Genomic DNA, 17,232 nt, shown 5'->3' with positions numbered 1-17,232 from the left:
TCTTTATGACAAGGTTTTTGCAAGCAGCAAATAAAAAATAAGAATTCCGGGTAAGAAATTATTGGATAAAACAAGACAGTTAAGGGTTAAACATTGCACACATAGAAGGGTAACTTGCCTGCTGACGAAGCAGAGCGACTTCAGCCTGCACTGGATCGATGTTCACAATAGGCTTATTCTTTATCTTCCTTGCCCGGTCTGCATACCGCAGGGTGTTCAAGGTTTCCTCCAAGTTACTATCTGCTGGGCTAACACAGGCAATCATCACAGTGTGGCTGTTGCCTCCCAAGGAATCTATGTGAAAGACAAATGGATTTGGAAGAAATATAACTTCAAGAAATCATGTGTTGTCATGGTGTAGTTATGGCACACAAGCAGCAACGCTATCCCGAACAATGAATTACATAAGTAGGATTGTTTTAGAAGGTAGGTAGACTTGTGCCCACGAAGCGAGGAGAGAATTGCATGTTAATCACAGCAGTGAGCGTGATCAGCAGTTGTCAAACTGTGAAGTCCAGCCGCTGTGCACATATCTGTCATTGTACTTCTATATTCAAAAGCCGATAGTGGTGCTCAGGTTAGTCGAAGTAAGTACTGCGGCACTTGCGACTAGTGTATGACCTGATTATGATAAGCCCATCCAGTAATTTAAATGATGACAGCGTTCATATTCTGGTAGAGCAAGGACATTTTTTCTTAAAAGCAATAACACGACGTTGATGCTTTAGTGAAAGTGACCTCCAGCCAAAAGTAAAACAGTGCAAGCACAGTAGTAATATTTAAACACTTAAATGGTTCTTTACAGTACCGTGCACCTCATTCTTTCATACAGAAATACAACTTTCTCTCATTTGGAAAAACAAAGATTTACTCCCAATACACTAAAAATGCAATAAATAAAAAAAGATACAGTTTCGCCCGAAAGGCAAAACATTGATTGTGATAGCAAATTAGTAGACAGCTGTACGAATAATAAGGGTGGTTGTCTTATGGGCCATATAAACTTTTAAACAGTCGCTTACTATGGTGGTAACGCTTGCGTAAGCAAACATGAACACGTCTCGCGCAATGAAAGTGGAAACTCTTTATCAGCGGTAGCAGCAAGGGAATCATGGAGCAAATTTATCTTTGTGCGACCTCTCGCTTCAACGCGAACTAAGCGACGAGAGCACAATGCGGCGTGCCTAGATGCACAGACACTGTCTCCATCGTATATTACTTTCAAGGTAGGTGCCGTGCGTAGCAGCCTCCGTAGTAGAATGCGTGTCCTGCACGCAAGTTTCGGTACCTCCGAACGCCCGTGATGCGGCCCGATTTCCATTCGTCTCCGCACACATAATCACTTTCCTTTTAATTATAGCATTGTGATGAAGTCGGCATGTCTTTGCAGTCGGCACTTCCATGCTGATAACGCAAATGAAGAAAACGGGAAGACAAGACAGTGCAACACATACTATAGCACATTCAGGAAGCTACGGCAGCTAAAGTCAGATACAGCTAAAGTCAGATACAACTTAAGTCTGCAGTGAAGCCCTGCCCAAGCCCTCATAACCGCCAGCCACTGTACCTCCGCGAGGCTGCAAATGGTTCGTACTTCAAGCTTTCCCTGTTACCTAAATAAGGCGTTAACCACAAAAATAACGTTATACGAGCGTAATTTTATACGTTTTCATTAGTCTGTTATAGTGGAATGCTGAAAGCCTAATTATTTATTGAACTGAAATAAAACGCTTGCTTCACTGCAATTATTTACTGTCAAGTTTCATTTCAGTTGGTAGTGGTAGTGGAGTTTCACAAGTAAAACGGGCTTGGCAATGAGGTAGAGTGAAATGCTCAGACTCCGTACACTTTGTCCATGTCTGTTGCACACCTCATCATTGCCACTGATGAAAAGACTCTGCAAGAACAGCAGACGCTCCGAAGGTATTAAGTGCGACACCATTTTGAAAATGTCGCATGACGATGACTTTGTTTGCTTCTGTGATTGGCTATCGGAGAAACAATGCCTTGCAGTCTGTGTGCCTTGGTTGCCAACTGCTGTTTCTTTAAGCTGTATCCTACTATAGGCTCCAAGCGCATACGAGGCCCGATGTGGTAACACAGATTTAGGGCTGTATTTGGTTCTAACGCACACGCAATTTTTGGACCTGTTTCATCGCAAAAAACAGTGCGCGTTATATTCAAGCAAATACGGTAGTTTAAGGGAAAACTACCTCTGAATTGTCCACATACTTTTCGTTAAATTTGAGCCGCCTTCGTTAAATTTGAGCCGCCCCACCCTCGAGCAGGTAGTGGTGACATTGCATACGCCATCACCGCCTTTTACTCCCATTAGTGAGCAAAATGGGGCCGAACAGACGGCACTATGGTTTGCTGTGCAAAACGCAAACATGCTGCCGTGGAGAAACCAAGCGAAGAGTTGGATTCGCTGCTGCAGCTGCTTTTGGTGAAGCGGCACAGACCATTTGGGAATTCCACGACATCACACAGACGTGGTATTCTCTGCTTCTTGCTGTTTGTGAGAGTTTCACAAGCGAGCAAAACCAGTGCAGCACTATGCGAAAACGAAACTAGTGAAATGCAAAAGTGAGGGCAGCACAGAGTGGCGAAATCATCCTTTTGACTGTACGCATTGTTGTCAAGTTGTCAATGAGTTTTTTCTAAAAATCAAATGGAGCTGGACAAGTAGCAATTTTTTTTCCATCTTGTACTGCAATGCACTTATCTTTTTATCACATACGCTTGGGTACTCATGACAATTTAAAATTAGGAGTGCCTTTGTCATCAGGCTAGTACTTGAATGCCCCAAAGGAGCCTAATCGTATCCTGCATTTACCTCAACTTCTTGATTACTGAGCTCTGTTCGCGTTAATATTGATGGCTTAGACATTCTCAAGCACTAACCTATCAGTTTAGCTCGACTTAATATTTACCTTTAGTGTCCCTTTAAGCACAGTGGAGCCAGAACTAAACAATGATTGCTTCAGCAATACATCTCTCATGGGGGACATCACAATCCATGCGACCACTGAAATCTTTAGCTTATTTGTATGCATGTTACCCGTCGCGACATACCATGTTACCCCACATCCAGACAAGTCACAATGCTGATAATGACATCTTATGATGCTATTTCCAGCCGCAGCATGTTAGAAATGGTTGTGTTAAATGGACGTTTCTAGCATAAGAAAAAAAAATGCGGCACATTGACAGGTGCGTTACTGTCGATGCTTTACACCATCAGCTATGTAGAATATCGCCGGCCACTGCAATAACAGCTCCGTTATCAGTTAAACAGGTCAAACTAAACTAAAGGAAACAAAAAAAAAAATGGCTGTGGCTTAGGTAAGGTTAAGCCCAGGATGCAAAGCATACTAGCCTTTATTTTAGTTGTTGAACCACTGCTTAGCCTGGTGAACTGCTGTTGCTTGGCTATATTTGGTTCGGCTAGACGAAGAAACAACTCATGCATTACTGCTTCGCCTTCAAGAGTGGAACGCGACAGCGTTCCCGTCGACCCGCCAAGGGGTGTAAGACAATGGGCTACAGGGCAGCGACTATGCGCCCCGCATTGGACGCGGTGAGCGTCGAGCAAAGCAGCGTTCGGCGCGGCAACGAAATGTGCGCCTGAGCAAGACACGCACGCCTTAGAAACAGCTCGTTTCTAAGGCAACACCGCATTCACTAGAGGCGCTTTTGTACCGCTTTGAAGCATCGTACTCGTGGCTCAGTGGTAGCGTCTCTGTCCCACACTCCGGAGACCCTGGTTCGATTCCCACCCAGCCCATCTTGCAAGAGTTGAGCCAAAGCCACTTCTCCTCTGTCGTGACGTCACGGTGTCACGTGGTTTCATGGCGACACCGCCGCGCCTGAGGAGCTGGGTTGAGCTCTCGTAATATGCTTCGCATAAAAAAAAGATTCTCAAGTCATATGGTTTAACCTCTGCTGTGTCATGGGCAAGCTGGTACGTCCACGCGTTTCTGGTAAAAACGGCCAAGGAAAAGCTCTGCCAATCGACAGTGTTTTTCAGTTTAGCAATGCCATAGACAAGCTAGTTTTGTCTCTGCTTTGTCGTACTTCTGGTAGATGGCAGCACACAATCCATGGTGCAGCACAAGCAGGAGCTAGTTTATTCTGGTGGAGGAAGTAAAGCATGCTTGCAGCTAAGGCCTTTAAAAATAAATTGACCGTTTTTGGACAGAATTCACGATAATAGCCTAGCACGGAAGGGATTAATAGAGTCGAACCCACTTATAACGATACCGGCTTTAACAATATATCGGTTATAACAATGAGAAGCTGCTGCACAGTCAACTTTTGTATGTTTTTTATGGTGATATAACCTGTAGCACTCGCACATCGCTTACCACCCGTGAACACTGTTTGCAGTTGCTATAGAAGCGCCATTCTTTAACGCCGACAGCCGTGGCTTGTTACAAGTGATCGGAGACCCACGAAGCAGTTAAACGAGTGAACACAATCATCAGCCGGGTGGAGGAAGGTGGTGGAGAGGGGCACCGGCCTCCCCTCCCTTATAGTTTTCTCACATCAGCTCTGCGCTCCCCCTATTTAGATTTTTTCGTGCAACACAGTTATAACAATTATCGGTTATAACAATGGAATTTTCGTGGCACTTTAGTATTGTCATAAGTGGGTTCGACTGTATCTTGAAATCGCGCAATGAGCTTAACTCTGGTTAAACCCTGCGCCACTTATTGTACAGGCCTGCATATAATACGAGAATTTTTCCCAGTTATTAGCATTTCAAATTTCCACCTCGTACTATATGCAGAACCAAAGAAAAATTTCAGTCAAAATCTTTGCTGCTGCATTGATAGCATCCTCATCGTCCTCTAGCGTACAGGAGGTGCCTTATAGAGACAGCGTGGGTTTGGCTGCCATAACCTGCTTGTGGATGCATGGGCGAGCATCCCAGAGGACCTTGTGCGTCATGCTTTTAGGAAGTGTGGCATTTCAAACATCCTCAATGACACAGAAGACAACCATCTTGGGGAAGAGTTCCCAAACAAGGAATTGTCTTAAAACAGTTCAACCAGGGCTAAAGATTGTTGTTCGACGTTGTTCTACAAGGAAATAATAAAATTTAAAAATTATGGGGTTTTACATGCCAAAACCACTTTCTGATTATAAGGCACGCCGCAGTGGGGGACTCCGGAAATTTCGACTACCTGGGTTTCTTTAACCGTGCACCTAAATCTAAGTACACGAGTGTTTTCGCATTTCAGCCTCGTCGGAAACAAAACTGATACTAAATAAATGTTTTCTCTGAGTTTGGCTCCCTGATATTATGTGCGGATGAAACTTTTCTTTCACCATCCCCAAATCTCGCCCCGCATTATATGCAGGTCCATATTATATGCATGCTTTCACGGTATATGTCTCTGGTAATACAGTATCTTCATAAATGGCAAGGTGCGTACAGATAGGCCATAACTAGTCACTATTGAATGGATAAATAAAATTTGACCAATGGAGCTTTCCATTTTCCAAGCTGATGAACAACCGTTTTCTGCAACATAAAAAAACTCCTGAAAGAACTTCCTACCAGTCATTGAGTACATGTTATATGTGAGCTAAGCATGTTACGCACCCTGCAGCAGACGTGTCAGCTTTGAATTCCGATACGGCACATGAGAATGGCCGTCGCAGAGGGCACTGATGACATTTCCAAGCGACAGTAGGCCTTGATTGATGGTGATGCCTACACAATAACACAGAAATAACAGTAAACAAATTTTAACCATTTCAGATATAAAAAGAAAGCAAGAAAGAATAGGTATTTTGAGAGTGACGGTGTCGAAAAACAGCAATATTTTAAAAATGCAGTTACCTAGGACAAGACATTCCGAATTATGCCTGAGCTTACTGTACGCACAAACGATTGCCTAGTTGCGATTTCAGATTACAATAAGCACAAAGATAAAAAGGTGAATGGGGGTAACGATAAGCAGTACGAGAAGCATTTGGCAGATGTTCACATGAGGTGGCATCAACAAAAGCCACACAGAAACAAATTTATTAAAAGCTTACATGTAAGTGTTAGCATCGTGACTAATGTGGTAAGCTTGACTTATCTTTCAAGGCTGTCTTCCCTTTTCATCGAATTTGCAAGTTTTTTATGGGCAGTGCACAAGAAAAAACAGCGCTAAAAATTGAGAAAACCTCAATGTTCCATGAAACATGCCAATCCACAAAACTATTTCTCCTTTACAGGCACTGTGGGCACAATGAACGGAAAGGTGCATCAAAAGCAAAAGCCCTGATCAAAATTAACGATATTTAAAACATTTTGCATACATCTTGAAACACTTCCGACTTGACCAGTGGTGCAAGTTTGAATAATATATGTAAGGTCTTTCAGTAAAATAAGTTGGAAGGTAGACTGTCAGCTGAGTGTTTGCTCTCAGCATCCATATGCTGTCATATAAGAGGTTCACTTCGTCCACTGTCTTTTTCGATGTGTTACATCTGGCATATTTTCAATGGCTGGACAAGTGCTTTCCCAGTATGCCAGACATCAAGTATTTGAAGCTGTCATAAGTGACATTCCTGTAGAAAGTTCTTGCATGTAGTCTACATCAGCTAAACTTGAGAATGCTCACTGAAGAGTTGGAACATTTTTGTTTCATTCTACTGCCATATGCTCTTGTTTATGAATATGCAAGAAATGTGCCAAATCTAAATTTTTATAGGGCAGAATTAACTGGCACTTGAAAAGGTTATGTTAGGTCTATGTCTTCTGCTGGCGCTCTTACGCCACAGCTTGGGCCAGATAAGTGCATAAAATCAATAAGATCAACATAAAAACAAAAAAATTTGTAAAGTCAGTGAACCTTCTTTGAGCCTTTCGCCAACTGCTTTGGTCTTTCCAGCCCTTTCCGAGCCAGCAAGATCAACCAGATGGAATTTTGCCACCATTATGGCACCACCACTGGACTTCTCCTGCTGCTCCACAGTCAGTGTGAAGATTGCGTGCGAACGAGATGAGCGCGCGTTCATGTTGGTCGAGGCGGTGCTTCGACTTGCAGAGCCGACCTCCAGAAGACGGATTGTCTCCTCAGGGGTGGTCACGTTCAGCTCCGTCAAGTTTAAAATCTGCGAAGCAAGAACATTTTGCAACCGGATGCTTGAGAACGACCACCCGTCAACACAATGCAGGCTGAAAAACATGCACAGTGATATCTGCTTCAGCCATGGTGTACAGATTTGTGTATGTGACTTGCTTTTGCTGGTTCTGTCCACTGGTGCGAAGGAAAAAGAAACCATGGGCATAGAGCTTTGGGTAAAATGAATTTTTGTCCTACTCTGCGAGTCCGTTGCGCCTTATTGTGCTATGTGTCACTTAAGCGGATGACATTGCTGAAGGCATTACCATAGTTGACATGATGTTCAACGTGTCGCGCTCTGTCAGCAATGGTGAAAGAATAACTTCTCCTTTTTTGCAATGCATACAGCCAATAACCAACTCGTGCATGTGCTGCGAGAGCCTGTGATGCAATTCTTCTAATGCAAATGGCATTCAAATACTTCGCCCACTTTCTAGTCTGTGTGCCCAAGTCTAACCGTTTTCGCCCGAACTTCAATTAAAAAATATATATATCTACGTGACTGGACGGAACCCACGTCACCCAGGTTTCCTGAAGCACAGGAATCCGATGCTTCAACGCACTATGAATGCTTGCGGGAAGGGAGGGATTAGTGGTATCTTTTTGGCCTCTACGTGTTGATGGAAGCACACTCCACAGATGCACATTTGACTGATAAAAGCGAGAAGACTCGCTATTCTAGCTGACAATGAATAAATGTTTTATGCTTGAAATATACGGATATGCAATCATGCCGTAGTTCATTCCAAGTCAGATATGCTGAACACTATCTCTGTACTGCCAGCTGGATGAAAAAAAAAACTGGCTGCAGTTTGAAAACGACATTCAGTAAAGCTTTCTTTGTAGCACCTGAACATATACATACCGAGTTCTGTGGCGGCACTGTGACGCATGCATGTTGTATTAATGCAATTAACATTATTAGCCTACTCACCCCCACTACAGATTGTAAGTAAATGTCTTCAACACGGCTTGATGCTACACATTGTTTCATTGATAATGGCATTAACATTGACAGACATTTTAAGATGCATTTTGTGTAATTTTTTATGTAAAGAATGTAACATGACTGAGTGCATAAAAATTATTAAATAAGTATGTAAAATTGAGGGCTCACTGTAAGATTCACCCATTATCTTAGCACAGACTTTCTTTCACTGCAGAGAGAACATCCCATGCAAGTATAAGCATAACATTTCAGGATATGCCCCATTTGCTCATGTAAGGCCCAGCCTTGTGTAAGGCCCGCACCCCCACTTCACAGTGCGAAGAGTTAAAAAAAAAAAAAAACACGATTCACTAGCAGCAAATTGCACTGGCCAATCTAGAGCAGTGTGCCGAATCCAGGAGATCACAACAACACCTAGCAGCGGTGACCCAGTCCAGATCGACTGACAAAAAATAGACATGCTCCAGCAGAAAGTACAACGGAAGCTGGGCCCCACATCTACTTGCCATATCAGACAACACCTCAAAAAGCTGAAAACAGCCGAGCCACCTCGCCAATCGAGAAGTTACGGCATGGCATCGTTGAATTTCTGGTGAAATCCGTCTCTTCTCAGTGGATTCATCACAAATTTCTCATGCATACTCGCGTGCTGGTGAATTCCCGCGAACCGCTGCAAAATGGCGCTAACCTGCATCTCAAAACCAGTCAGTGACTGTAAATGTGTTCACAGTAAGCTGCCAGTAGTTGCATTTATTTGTATAGGAGTCTGGACACAGTTGTAGGTTTTAGCGAGTATCCATAAGCCTGCCTCGTGTAAGGCTTGTACCTCGTAAAAATTCACAAAAAGAAGTGCGGACCTTATCAGAGTAATTATGGTATGTTCTGCTTAGTTGGGGAACCTTTGTGGAACAAGGTTAAAATGTTCTACTTAAGAAACACATAAAACGAAATTAACAGTGATATGTAGTAGCAGTGGCAAGAAGCTCCACTGATTTTTGAGCGCCACGCATCGCACAGGAAACTGACAAAGTTTCAGTGCATTCGGTGCGATGGAAAAATTTTATTCCAATTTGTTTTTATAACAAAGTTGAACTGTAGAGTAGTCTGGCAACGCTAAGTGGAAACGAAACGAATTACACCCCAGGAAATGGCTTTCTTTAAGTAAGAGAATGCAATCTCGAAGGCCATGCCTTTGTGTACTGCAAGTACAGAAGCAATTGCAGAAGCACAATATACGTCACGATTGCCATGCGTTGTTTTGTCTGCGTGCGAGCCTCGGCAGTCTGCTGCTGCTTTCTTTCACACGAGTGAAGGGTCTCTGGTACAATCCAATTGCATCGACCGTGCTGCGCATTGAGTGCCAGAATGTGTGGAGCAAAACATTCAATGTGGTTACCAACTGTTTCGAAACAGACGACACAGCGATCGCCCCTCATTTCCTGACATCACACAGTTGATAGCAAAGTGGCTGTTGCTACTGGTGGGAGGGATTTAGAGGTAGCAATTCCAAATAGAAATTTCAAATTAAAATATGTGCTGAGAGCCCAGTTTTTCTGTGTGTGGAACCATATTGTGCCCTATACTCTCTGTTACAGTGATAAAATTGAGAATAGTCAGACGACCATGTCATGGCCCTACATGCGTTTTACATGGGTTCAACTTAGAACATTTTGCAGACATGTTACACTTAGTGGAACCTATGTGGAATGAGACAGTGTATAACTGACAGAAAGCCCTATTAGATTTCAAGCATAAATTCAAGCTGGGTGAATTGTATGATCCTTTGGCCCAAGATAAGTTTGTCAGGTCTTCACTGCAGGCAGCAGAGAGTTCCACTTGCTCGGTGGAGTTTGAGGCATGATGACAAGATTGACAGTTTTCCATAGCTAACCGTTGTTCTGTCAAAGCTACAAAACTTATTGCCCACCTAAATTTGACTTCGCAGGACTAGAGCTCAGTGACAGCTTTCTTAAGATGTGCAATTCAAGTGCATGAAGAGCCTGTTCACAGTCTGGCTAGTACAACATGGCTACACAAACAGTCGCCAAATTTCAGGCAAACCAAACTTAAGCTCCATCTTGTGACACTCTGGTGTCAGTTATTAGTGGGACGTTGGCTCCTTTGCAGACTGTGCGACAAGAGCCCAGAGAGACAGTTGTGTTCTTTCTTTTTCTTCTCATGTTTCGCACCCCTTTCACCATTACAGTGTAGCAAATTGGAGCTATCATTTGGTTAACCTCCCTGTCTTTACTTGGCTTTTATGTCTCTCTCTCTCTCTCTGGTGTCAGTGTAGCATATAGTGCTGTTCACAGAACAAACCTTTATGATAAGAACATGTGCATGACAAATGATCAAATATAGTAGAGCAAATTAAAATATTTCTCAATGATATTACTATGTAACGAGTACATATATGCTTAAAACGAACATTGGATATATGGAAGGCATTTTCGTGCTGGACGTGATTTCATTAAAGCAAGGCTAGACTTTAGTCCAAACATGCTTGCTAAGAATCAGAGTGTGAGGGGGGGAGGGGAGACATCCGGTGGAGACAGAACTGCTCTGTGGTGGAAGAGCAATGGCACTTCATGGTGTCAGCACTAAGCGTTGGCAAATGTTCTCCCTCTGATGTACTGACCAATCTGTGCTGCTTAGTGTCAGTAACCCAACAAGAACTGGCATGTACAGCATAACACAGTCACAGTCCAAAAGAGAGACTGTGACTGTAACAAATGATAACCTGCATTTACATTAAGCACAAGAGCTCACAAGACATCCCCACAGAGGAATGCCAAATTACAAACCACATGGCAGTATGCAGATGACTGCTTGCACTAAGAAACTCTTCAGATTTGCTTTCACACAGTAACCTTTTAACCTTCTGCTACAGTGGATCGGCTATGGCATTCTGCTGCTAAATTTAACAGCCACGAGATTGGAAGTGTAACCGTCTAAAGCCATGCCTAGCCATCAAAAAGCAAGTTAGTGGTGTTCTGCAGATCAAATTTAACCACCTGTATCTTCCCAACATCAACTATGCAAAATTGTGTAGGCATGTTTAAGCGTGTATTCATTGGAATACGACCATCCCAACCAGGAATAACAAATCCCACCTAGTGATCAAAAATTAATATGGAGCCCTCTGCTGCAGTGCAGCCAAACAGCAATCACCCACGTCGCTTTTACTAGCTGATGCAATTCTGTAAAAAAGGACTTGTGCACATAACAAAGCAACCTAACCTTTACGGCACCAGTCTGGTCTTCTCGAATTTGCAGCGATTCTCGATCTTGATTTTTGGAGAAAAGATCATACACATCTTCTTTGTATATCTGCAAGAGAGGTTAGCAACTTAACACTGAATAACCAAGGAGTCTGCATTCTCGAGCTAAACGCAAAATCCTACATCATTCGCACAAACTAAAGGCCCTATGCAGCATTGAAGAAATGCGCTTGCACCACAAATGTTCATGCAAGAGACTAACTTCAAAAGTCTATCAAACTGCAATCTGCAAGAAGCTGTACTCGGTGACAAGCTAAGCAGCCAGAATGAGCTCCGTACACAAAGTACACCACACTTCTCCCTTTGTGTCAGCAAATACGCCGCCTCATTAACTGCCTGCATGAGTCATAAATGCCAGTATAATTGCCACTCACTCCTCTGCATGTGACCACAGCAATAAAGCAGGTGCAAATCAATGTCCTCACCTCGAGGAAAGACACTCTCACAAGGAATATCTTCTCCGTGTTCACCGAGATGTGCTTAAAGATATCTTGGACTGCCCTCGGGATGATGCCAGCCTCTTCGGAGCTGGCACAACTTGATGAGCACCCTGTGCCCATTGTAAATGTTTTGCCAGATCCGGTCTGGCCGTATGCGAGGACGGTGACGTTGAAGCCTGCACCATGGAATTTGCATTTGAAATACAGTACCGACACAACCCTCACGGATGCACAACTAAGTGTTAAATGAAAACAATAAGTGACTTTCATATGTCAGGAGCCGATGGTGAATTTTACCAGCTCTAATCTACAGTCTTGTTCATGGTTGGCAACACCATACTGTGGCAAAGCTTGATGATGATGATAATGTATGTAGTTTTATGGAGCAAGGGCCAATGTGATAAAGCTTATAGGAAGCTTGGTTAATTAATGTGATTTGCATTCTTGGGAAACTTTACCCACTTTGCGGTATTAAGTAAGCAAGTACCAAGTATGCATGTGGTACAGCTGTATAGAACTTCTTTCATGTCATTCTTATATTTTAAAATAATACTTTAAGATTTCTATGGTGAGGGGAGGAATCGAACCTATGTCACATGGGTTCCTCAAGCACAACAGCCTGATGCTTTAGCACTGTGTCACGAATGCGTGTGGGCAGTGAGGAAACAATTCTCAATGTTCATGTGCACCATGCACCTCAGAGGCAATGTGCAAATTTCATGGCTGCGCCGCACTACATTGCAGCCAATTGTCATGGCCACAGCCATTGCAACCTGGTGTCGCCATTTTGTTTTGCAGATGCAGTATAGTAGGATTGATTGTGAAGCCTGCTTATGAACCTTTCCTTGTCTCGCTTAATTCTGCACAATACCATGCACATTTCTTTACAACACTGAAGACTTTTCTAAATACATAAATGGCTTGGATAAGGGCTGCACAATTGATTAACTCTACCCTAAGGAAGACGAGTTGGGCTTGTCAAGCGCTTACTTGCAAAAAAGACACATTACAAACCCAACAAGTGCAGTACCATTTATTTCTCATGCAGCCCTCAATATGACTTGAGTTCGTCAGCTGCTTTGTGCATGTCTTAAACACCAGGTGGAGCAAGGAGCATGTGGAAGAGCGAAGCTGTGAAGATACTTTTTTGTTTTGTTGTGTCACCCGCCACCTATTTCAAGATGGCCTGTTCTGTAGGACAAGTGAACGCTCCGAGTCATGTTGAAAAGAAAAGAAAGCGTAGCGATTCGGAGAGTTAGCTTCCTCTAGTGACAGCAATCTTGCGATACAAGGCGTTGCGTAAAACGAGAATAGGATGAAAACAGGAGCCAACATCTTGACAAGTGGAGTTGTCTTCTTTAAGGCCTTGCCTTGAAGACAAATCCGCTTGTCAAAATGTTAGCTCTTGCTTTCACCGTGTTCTTGTTTTGCTCATCGTTTTGAATTTCATCTCTCACATTCCCCCTGCTTTCCCTGAATACAAGGCGTTGTATGTTTAACCATGTAAATAAGAAAAGTGAAAACATTTTATGAAACCTAACTTTGTTGCTGTGTAAGAAAGTTCATAAGCTTCAACTTTCTTACACAAACATTTTGCTTGATATTGCTTTATATGACCAATAGAATTGTTTGCATGCAAAAAGAATTCTTCTCTTGCAAGTTGCTTTTCTTTTCTTTTAGAGTCCTTACACGGTTATCCTCTAATTAATCAACTAGTATATTCAGAATACATTTATTGAAGGCAAATAATCAGCTGACATCACATGAGAAAAATCAGGCAATGTCACCTGCCACCAATATCCTTGCGTCACTAAACTGTGAGGAAGGGAAGAAGGGAAGCACAGATCAAGCACCTGTGTGCACGTTTGTGAGGAGTAGGGGCAAAAGCCACCTACACACACAGCACTTCAAGAAACGAGGACAAATGATAGAGTGAATAGCCTAATTGCAGCTGGATTAATAATTACGTCAAAGTGAAATTGAAATTAATTTTGGGTTATTACACACTGAAACCATGATATGATTATGAGGTACACTGTAGTGGGGGGACTTCAGATTAATTTTACCCATGTCAGGTTCTTTAACATAAACCCAATGCACTGTAAACACGTGTTTTTGCATTTTGCTCATACCGAAATGTGGTTGCCATAGCAGAGATTTGATCCCACAACCTTGTGCTTAGCTGAGCAATGCCATAGCCACTGAGCCACCACAACGGGTAATTCCATCAGAGTTACATGTCTGACTTCAGTAGACTGAAGAAAGGTGTCGTTTACACGACACTAAAGGCAACTGCCTGTTCATATATAACATTGCCATTTGTGTGTTAATTTTTTATGTTTATCTACTAGAATTACAGGTTTTTATTTTCAGCTCACGAATGTGAATCAAGGAAACCAATTAATCAATTAATTTATTAAGAATGTCTCATTAATAAGGTCAACATTTTTAAATTGTTGCTAGTGTATAATAAATTAACTGACAGTAGTTCACTCACCTTCAAATACTTTAGGCAGCAGCTTCGACACACATGCATCATATATTTGCACTTGGCTTGACTCCACTCCAAAAACGTAATCGTAAGAGAACGTCTTGTCTCCACGAAGTACAATACTTTGATTGCTCGGACATGTCCGAGCACAGGCTTGGCAGCCCTCTGTCAGTTCTTTGGACAGAAGCGGACGGCACCGCACAGCAACCCGCACTGGAATCAAATTTTCGGTCTCCATGGTGCAAGAGATCTGTGGATAATGGGGATGAGATTATTATTAATACTATTCCTTTTATTACACCCTATTACACTCTTTTATTACAGCCCCCCCTTTATTACACCCTTATTCATTCTATTACACCCTACATTGGAGAGGGAAGGGGGGCAAAAAGCACTTTCAGACTTCATGAAATGCACATTAAATGTAATGGCTCAAGGAAAATAGAGAATAAGAGCACGAATTGGAAGGCACACAAAATGTTGAAGGTGGTCATTGCGCTGCAGAAAAATGATGAGGTATAGAAAATGAATGAAAGCTATAGCAGATATAAAAATAAACATATAAAACAACCGAAACTGCCAGAAGCTTTGTGGAATACAATAGAACCCATTAAAATGTTTCCTTGAGGAATATGAGGTTCGTAATGGCGATCAATGTGAGGTAATATGAAGGAAGAGATAGGAAGGTGCAGCACGCCAGATAAAAAAAAAGGTTGCAGCATCGGGATTATCCCAGGTGGGCGATTTTTTGAGCCACAAAGGCAGTTTTAATACACTGCCACGCCGGCGGCCTGGCTAACCCTAACTAGCTGGGTCTACGACGCCACTGTTCCCACCACTTCGGCGGGAATGCCGCCTGACTCGGGTGCGGGCGGGCCCCCGCTTCGCCACGAGACGCGAGGATGGACGTCGTAGAAGTGGAAGGGGAGCCAATTTCCCCGGAAGAATATGACGACCAGGGCTGGATTGCTGCTCACGAACGCCGCAGTAACGCCAAGAGACGCCCAGACCTCGATGAACGATCGAAGAACATCGGAGACTCGCCGGTTTCAACGGCGTGGAAAACCAAGAACGCACGAATTCTACAGCGACCAATGGCCCCGAGGCAACCGCAGCTACCGGAGGAAGACTACAAGGTCGTGATCCGCCCGAGAGGTGGGCTCGACATGGCGCAGCAACGCATTGCGTACATAAAGGATGGCGTTCTGCTGGCAGCCGCATTGACACCAGAAAATGCCGGAGAAGATACGCTACGCATCAATCCAAAACAAAACACCATGATCATGAGCACACCGAAACTGGAGAATGCGAAACGCTACAGCCAGATACGGGAAATCCAACTTGGATCGAACACCTACAGTACGGCCGCTTACATTACTGCGCCGGAGAACACCTCCAAGGGAGTCATGCACGGTGTACCAGAATACGACACGTCTGAAGACGTTGAAAAAAGCCTGGTGAACTGCAGAAACCCGACTATACTACACGCAAGACGCATGGGACGCACCGATTCGGTTGTGATAGTGTTTGAAGGTACGTACGTACCACACTACGTGTACTACCGCGGAGCTGAATACCGATGCCTACTATATCGCAAGCAGTACGAGACATGTACCACATGTGGCCGCCTCGGCCACCGAGCGGATGTTTGCCCGACACCGAACAGCAAGAAATGTCGCGGGTGCGGAACTCTCAATCCACCCGAAGATCATCAGTGTGAGCCAAGATGCTTCATGTGTGGGAAGGGACACCTCACAGGAGACAAAAAGTGCCGTGAACGGTTCAAGACCCCATATCTTCTCAGAAAGAGGCAGTGGAAACAACAACAACAACAACAACGGAATGAACATCCACCGCAGAAAGCTATGGCGGACAATCGCCCAAGTCGGTCCAGGGAGCGGTCGGGCAGCACCGAATCGCACAAGGGATCGACATGGACCAACAGCCACGGCAGGAGACACCGCGACAGGAGCCGCTCTAGTTCCTTACCAAGACTCCCCGGTGGAGGCGGTGGCGTCCAGTCCAGCTCCAAGTCCCGGTCCAGGTCCCGGCCCAGGTCTGAATCGAGATCGAGGGGATCCCCACTACACGGAACCCCGGAGGGCTCTGGCGGGTCCGACGGCAACGAAACGCAGGTGAGCTGGGCAGACACGGTCTCCGGCGCTGCTTCTTCGTCTAATATAACACCTAATATAGAAGGGTCCGCCCTGGAGCAGGAAATGATCCAAATTAGAAAATTGCTAGCGCAAATTACTCGTGAAAATGCTAAGCAGAGGGAGGAAATTCAACAATTAAAGCAAGAAAACGCTAGGCTTCAGCAGAATAGGACACACGAGCCAAGTCATAAGCCTACCGCCAGTACGGCACAGACGCCTAGCCGCGAGTCAACGCCCGCTCTCGCGCAAATGACAGGGACGCCGCCCGACAAAAGAAAAGCTGAAGACGCGTCAGACGCGCAAAGCAGCGTCTCAACGCACTTAGAAAAGCAAGTAGAGGGAATGTTTGTGGAGTTAACTAAGACGCTACAACAACAATTCGCCGGGTTGCAGGCGCAGTTCGAGGAAATTATACAAAGAATAGAAGGCATTGACACCCGATTAACAGTCGTTGAAAACGCGCAAAAGGACTTGAGGCCTGCGGGAGTGGGACCGGTAAAAGCGACCACCAAACCATATCATCGACCCGTAGTGACAGAAACCAGTAGAGTCACCGGGGAGAATCAAACAATTAAACGTGGCTCCGCGTAATAAATACATAATATGACAATGGAACTGTCGCGGGTATCGCCGGAAACGGGGACACCTACAGCAGTTCCTAAGTAGCAAGGAGGCCCCAGACGTCATCGCCCTGCAAGAAACAGGGGGACTGGCTAAATTATCCGGTTACAAAGCATATGGTGCTTCTAACGAGAAGGCGTCTGTTACAACTCTCGTACATAGAAATC

General features: G+C 44.1%; 1 protein-coding gene across 6 annotated transcripts in view; it reads right to left on the bottom strand.

Moving 5' to 3' along the window:
* Positions 1-17,232, bottom strand: part of LOC139052758 (chromosome-associated kinesin KIF4A-like) — a 104,673-nt gene that overhangs the window by 54,261 nt on the left and 33,180 nt on the right. For 2 of the 6 annotated variants that reach the window (XM_070529822.1, XM_070529824.1), the window contains exons 2-8: positions 16,278-16,495; positions 14,295-14,538; positions 11,783-11,973; positions 11,317-11,406; positions 6,855-7,116; positions 5,612-5,722; positions 119-294 (exon numbers count right to left, since the gene is read on the bottom strand). In XM_070529822.1, coding sequence (XP_070385923.1) covers positions 119-294; positions 5,612-5,722; positions 6,855-7,116; positions 11,317-11,406; positions 11,783-11,973; positions 14,295-14,526 — 1,062 coding nt within the window. In that variant the 5' untranslated portion in view covers positions 14,527-14,538; positions 16,278-16,495. Of the gene's footprint in view, positions 1-118; positions 295-5,611; positions 5,723-6,854; positions 7,117-11,316; positions 11,407-11,782; positions 11,974-12,094; positions 12,118-14,294; positions 14,539-15,833; positions 15,924-16,277; positions 16,496-16,881; positions 17,020-17,232 lie in introns of those variants that run through there. The other 4 variants (XM_070529823.1, XM_070529821.1, XM_070529825.1 and 1 more) reach the window with 4 other exon arrangements.

Source organism: Dermacentor albipictus, unplaced genomic scaffold (genome assembly GCF_038994185.2).
Source record: "Dermacentor albipictus isolate Rhodes 1998 colony unplaced genomic scaffold, USDA_Dalb.pri_finalv2 scaffold_33, whole genome shotgun sequence".
In the NCBI taxonomy this organism is placed as follows: domain Eukaryota; kingdom Metazoa; phylum Arthropoda; class Arachnida; order Ixodida; family Ixodidae; genus Dermacentor; species Dermacentor albipictus.
Note: the sequence above shows the minus strand (reverse complement) of the source record. Positions and strands in the feature narration are given on the sequence as shown.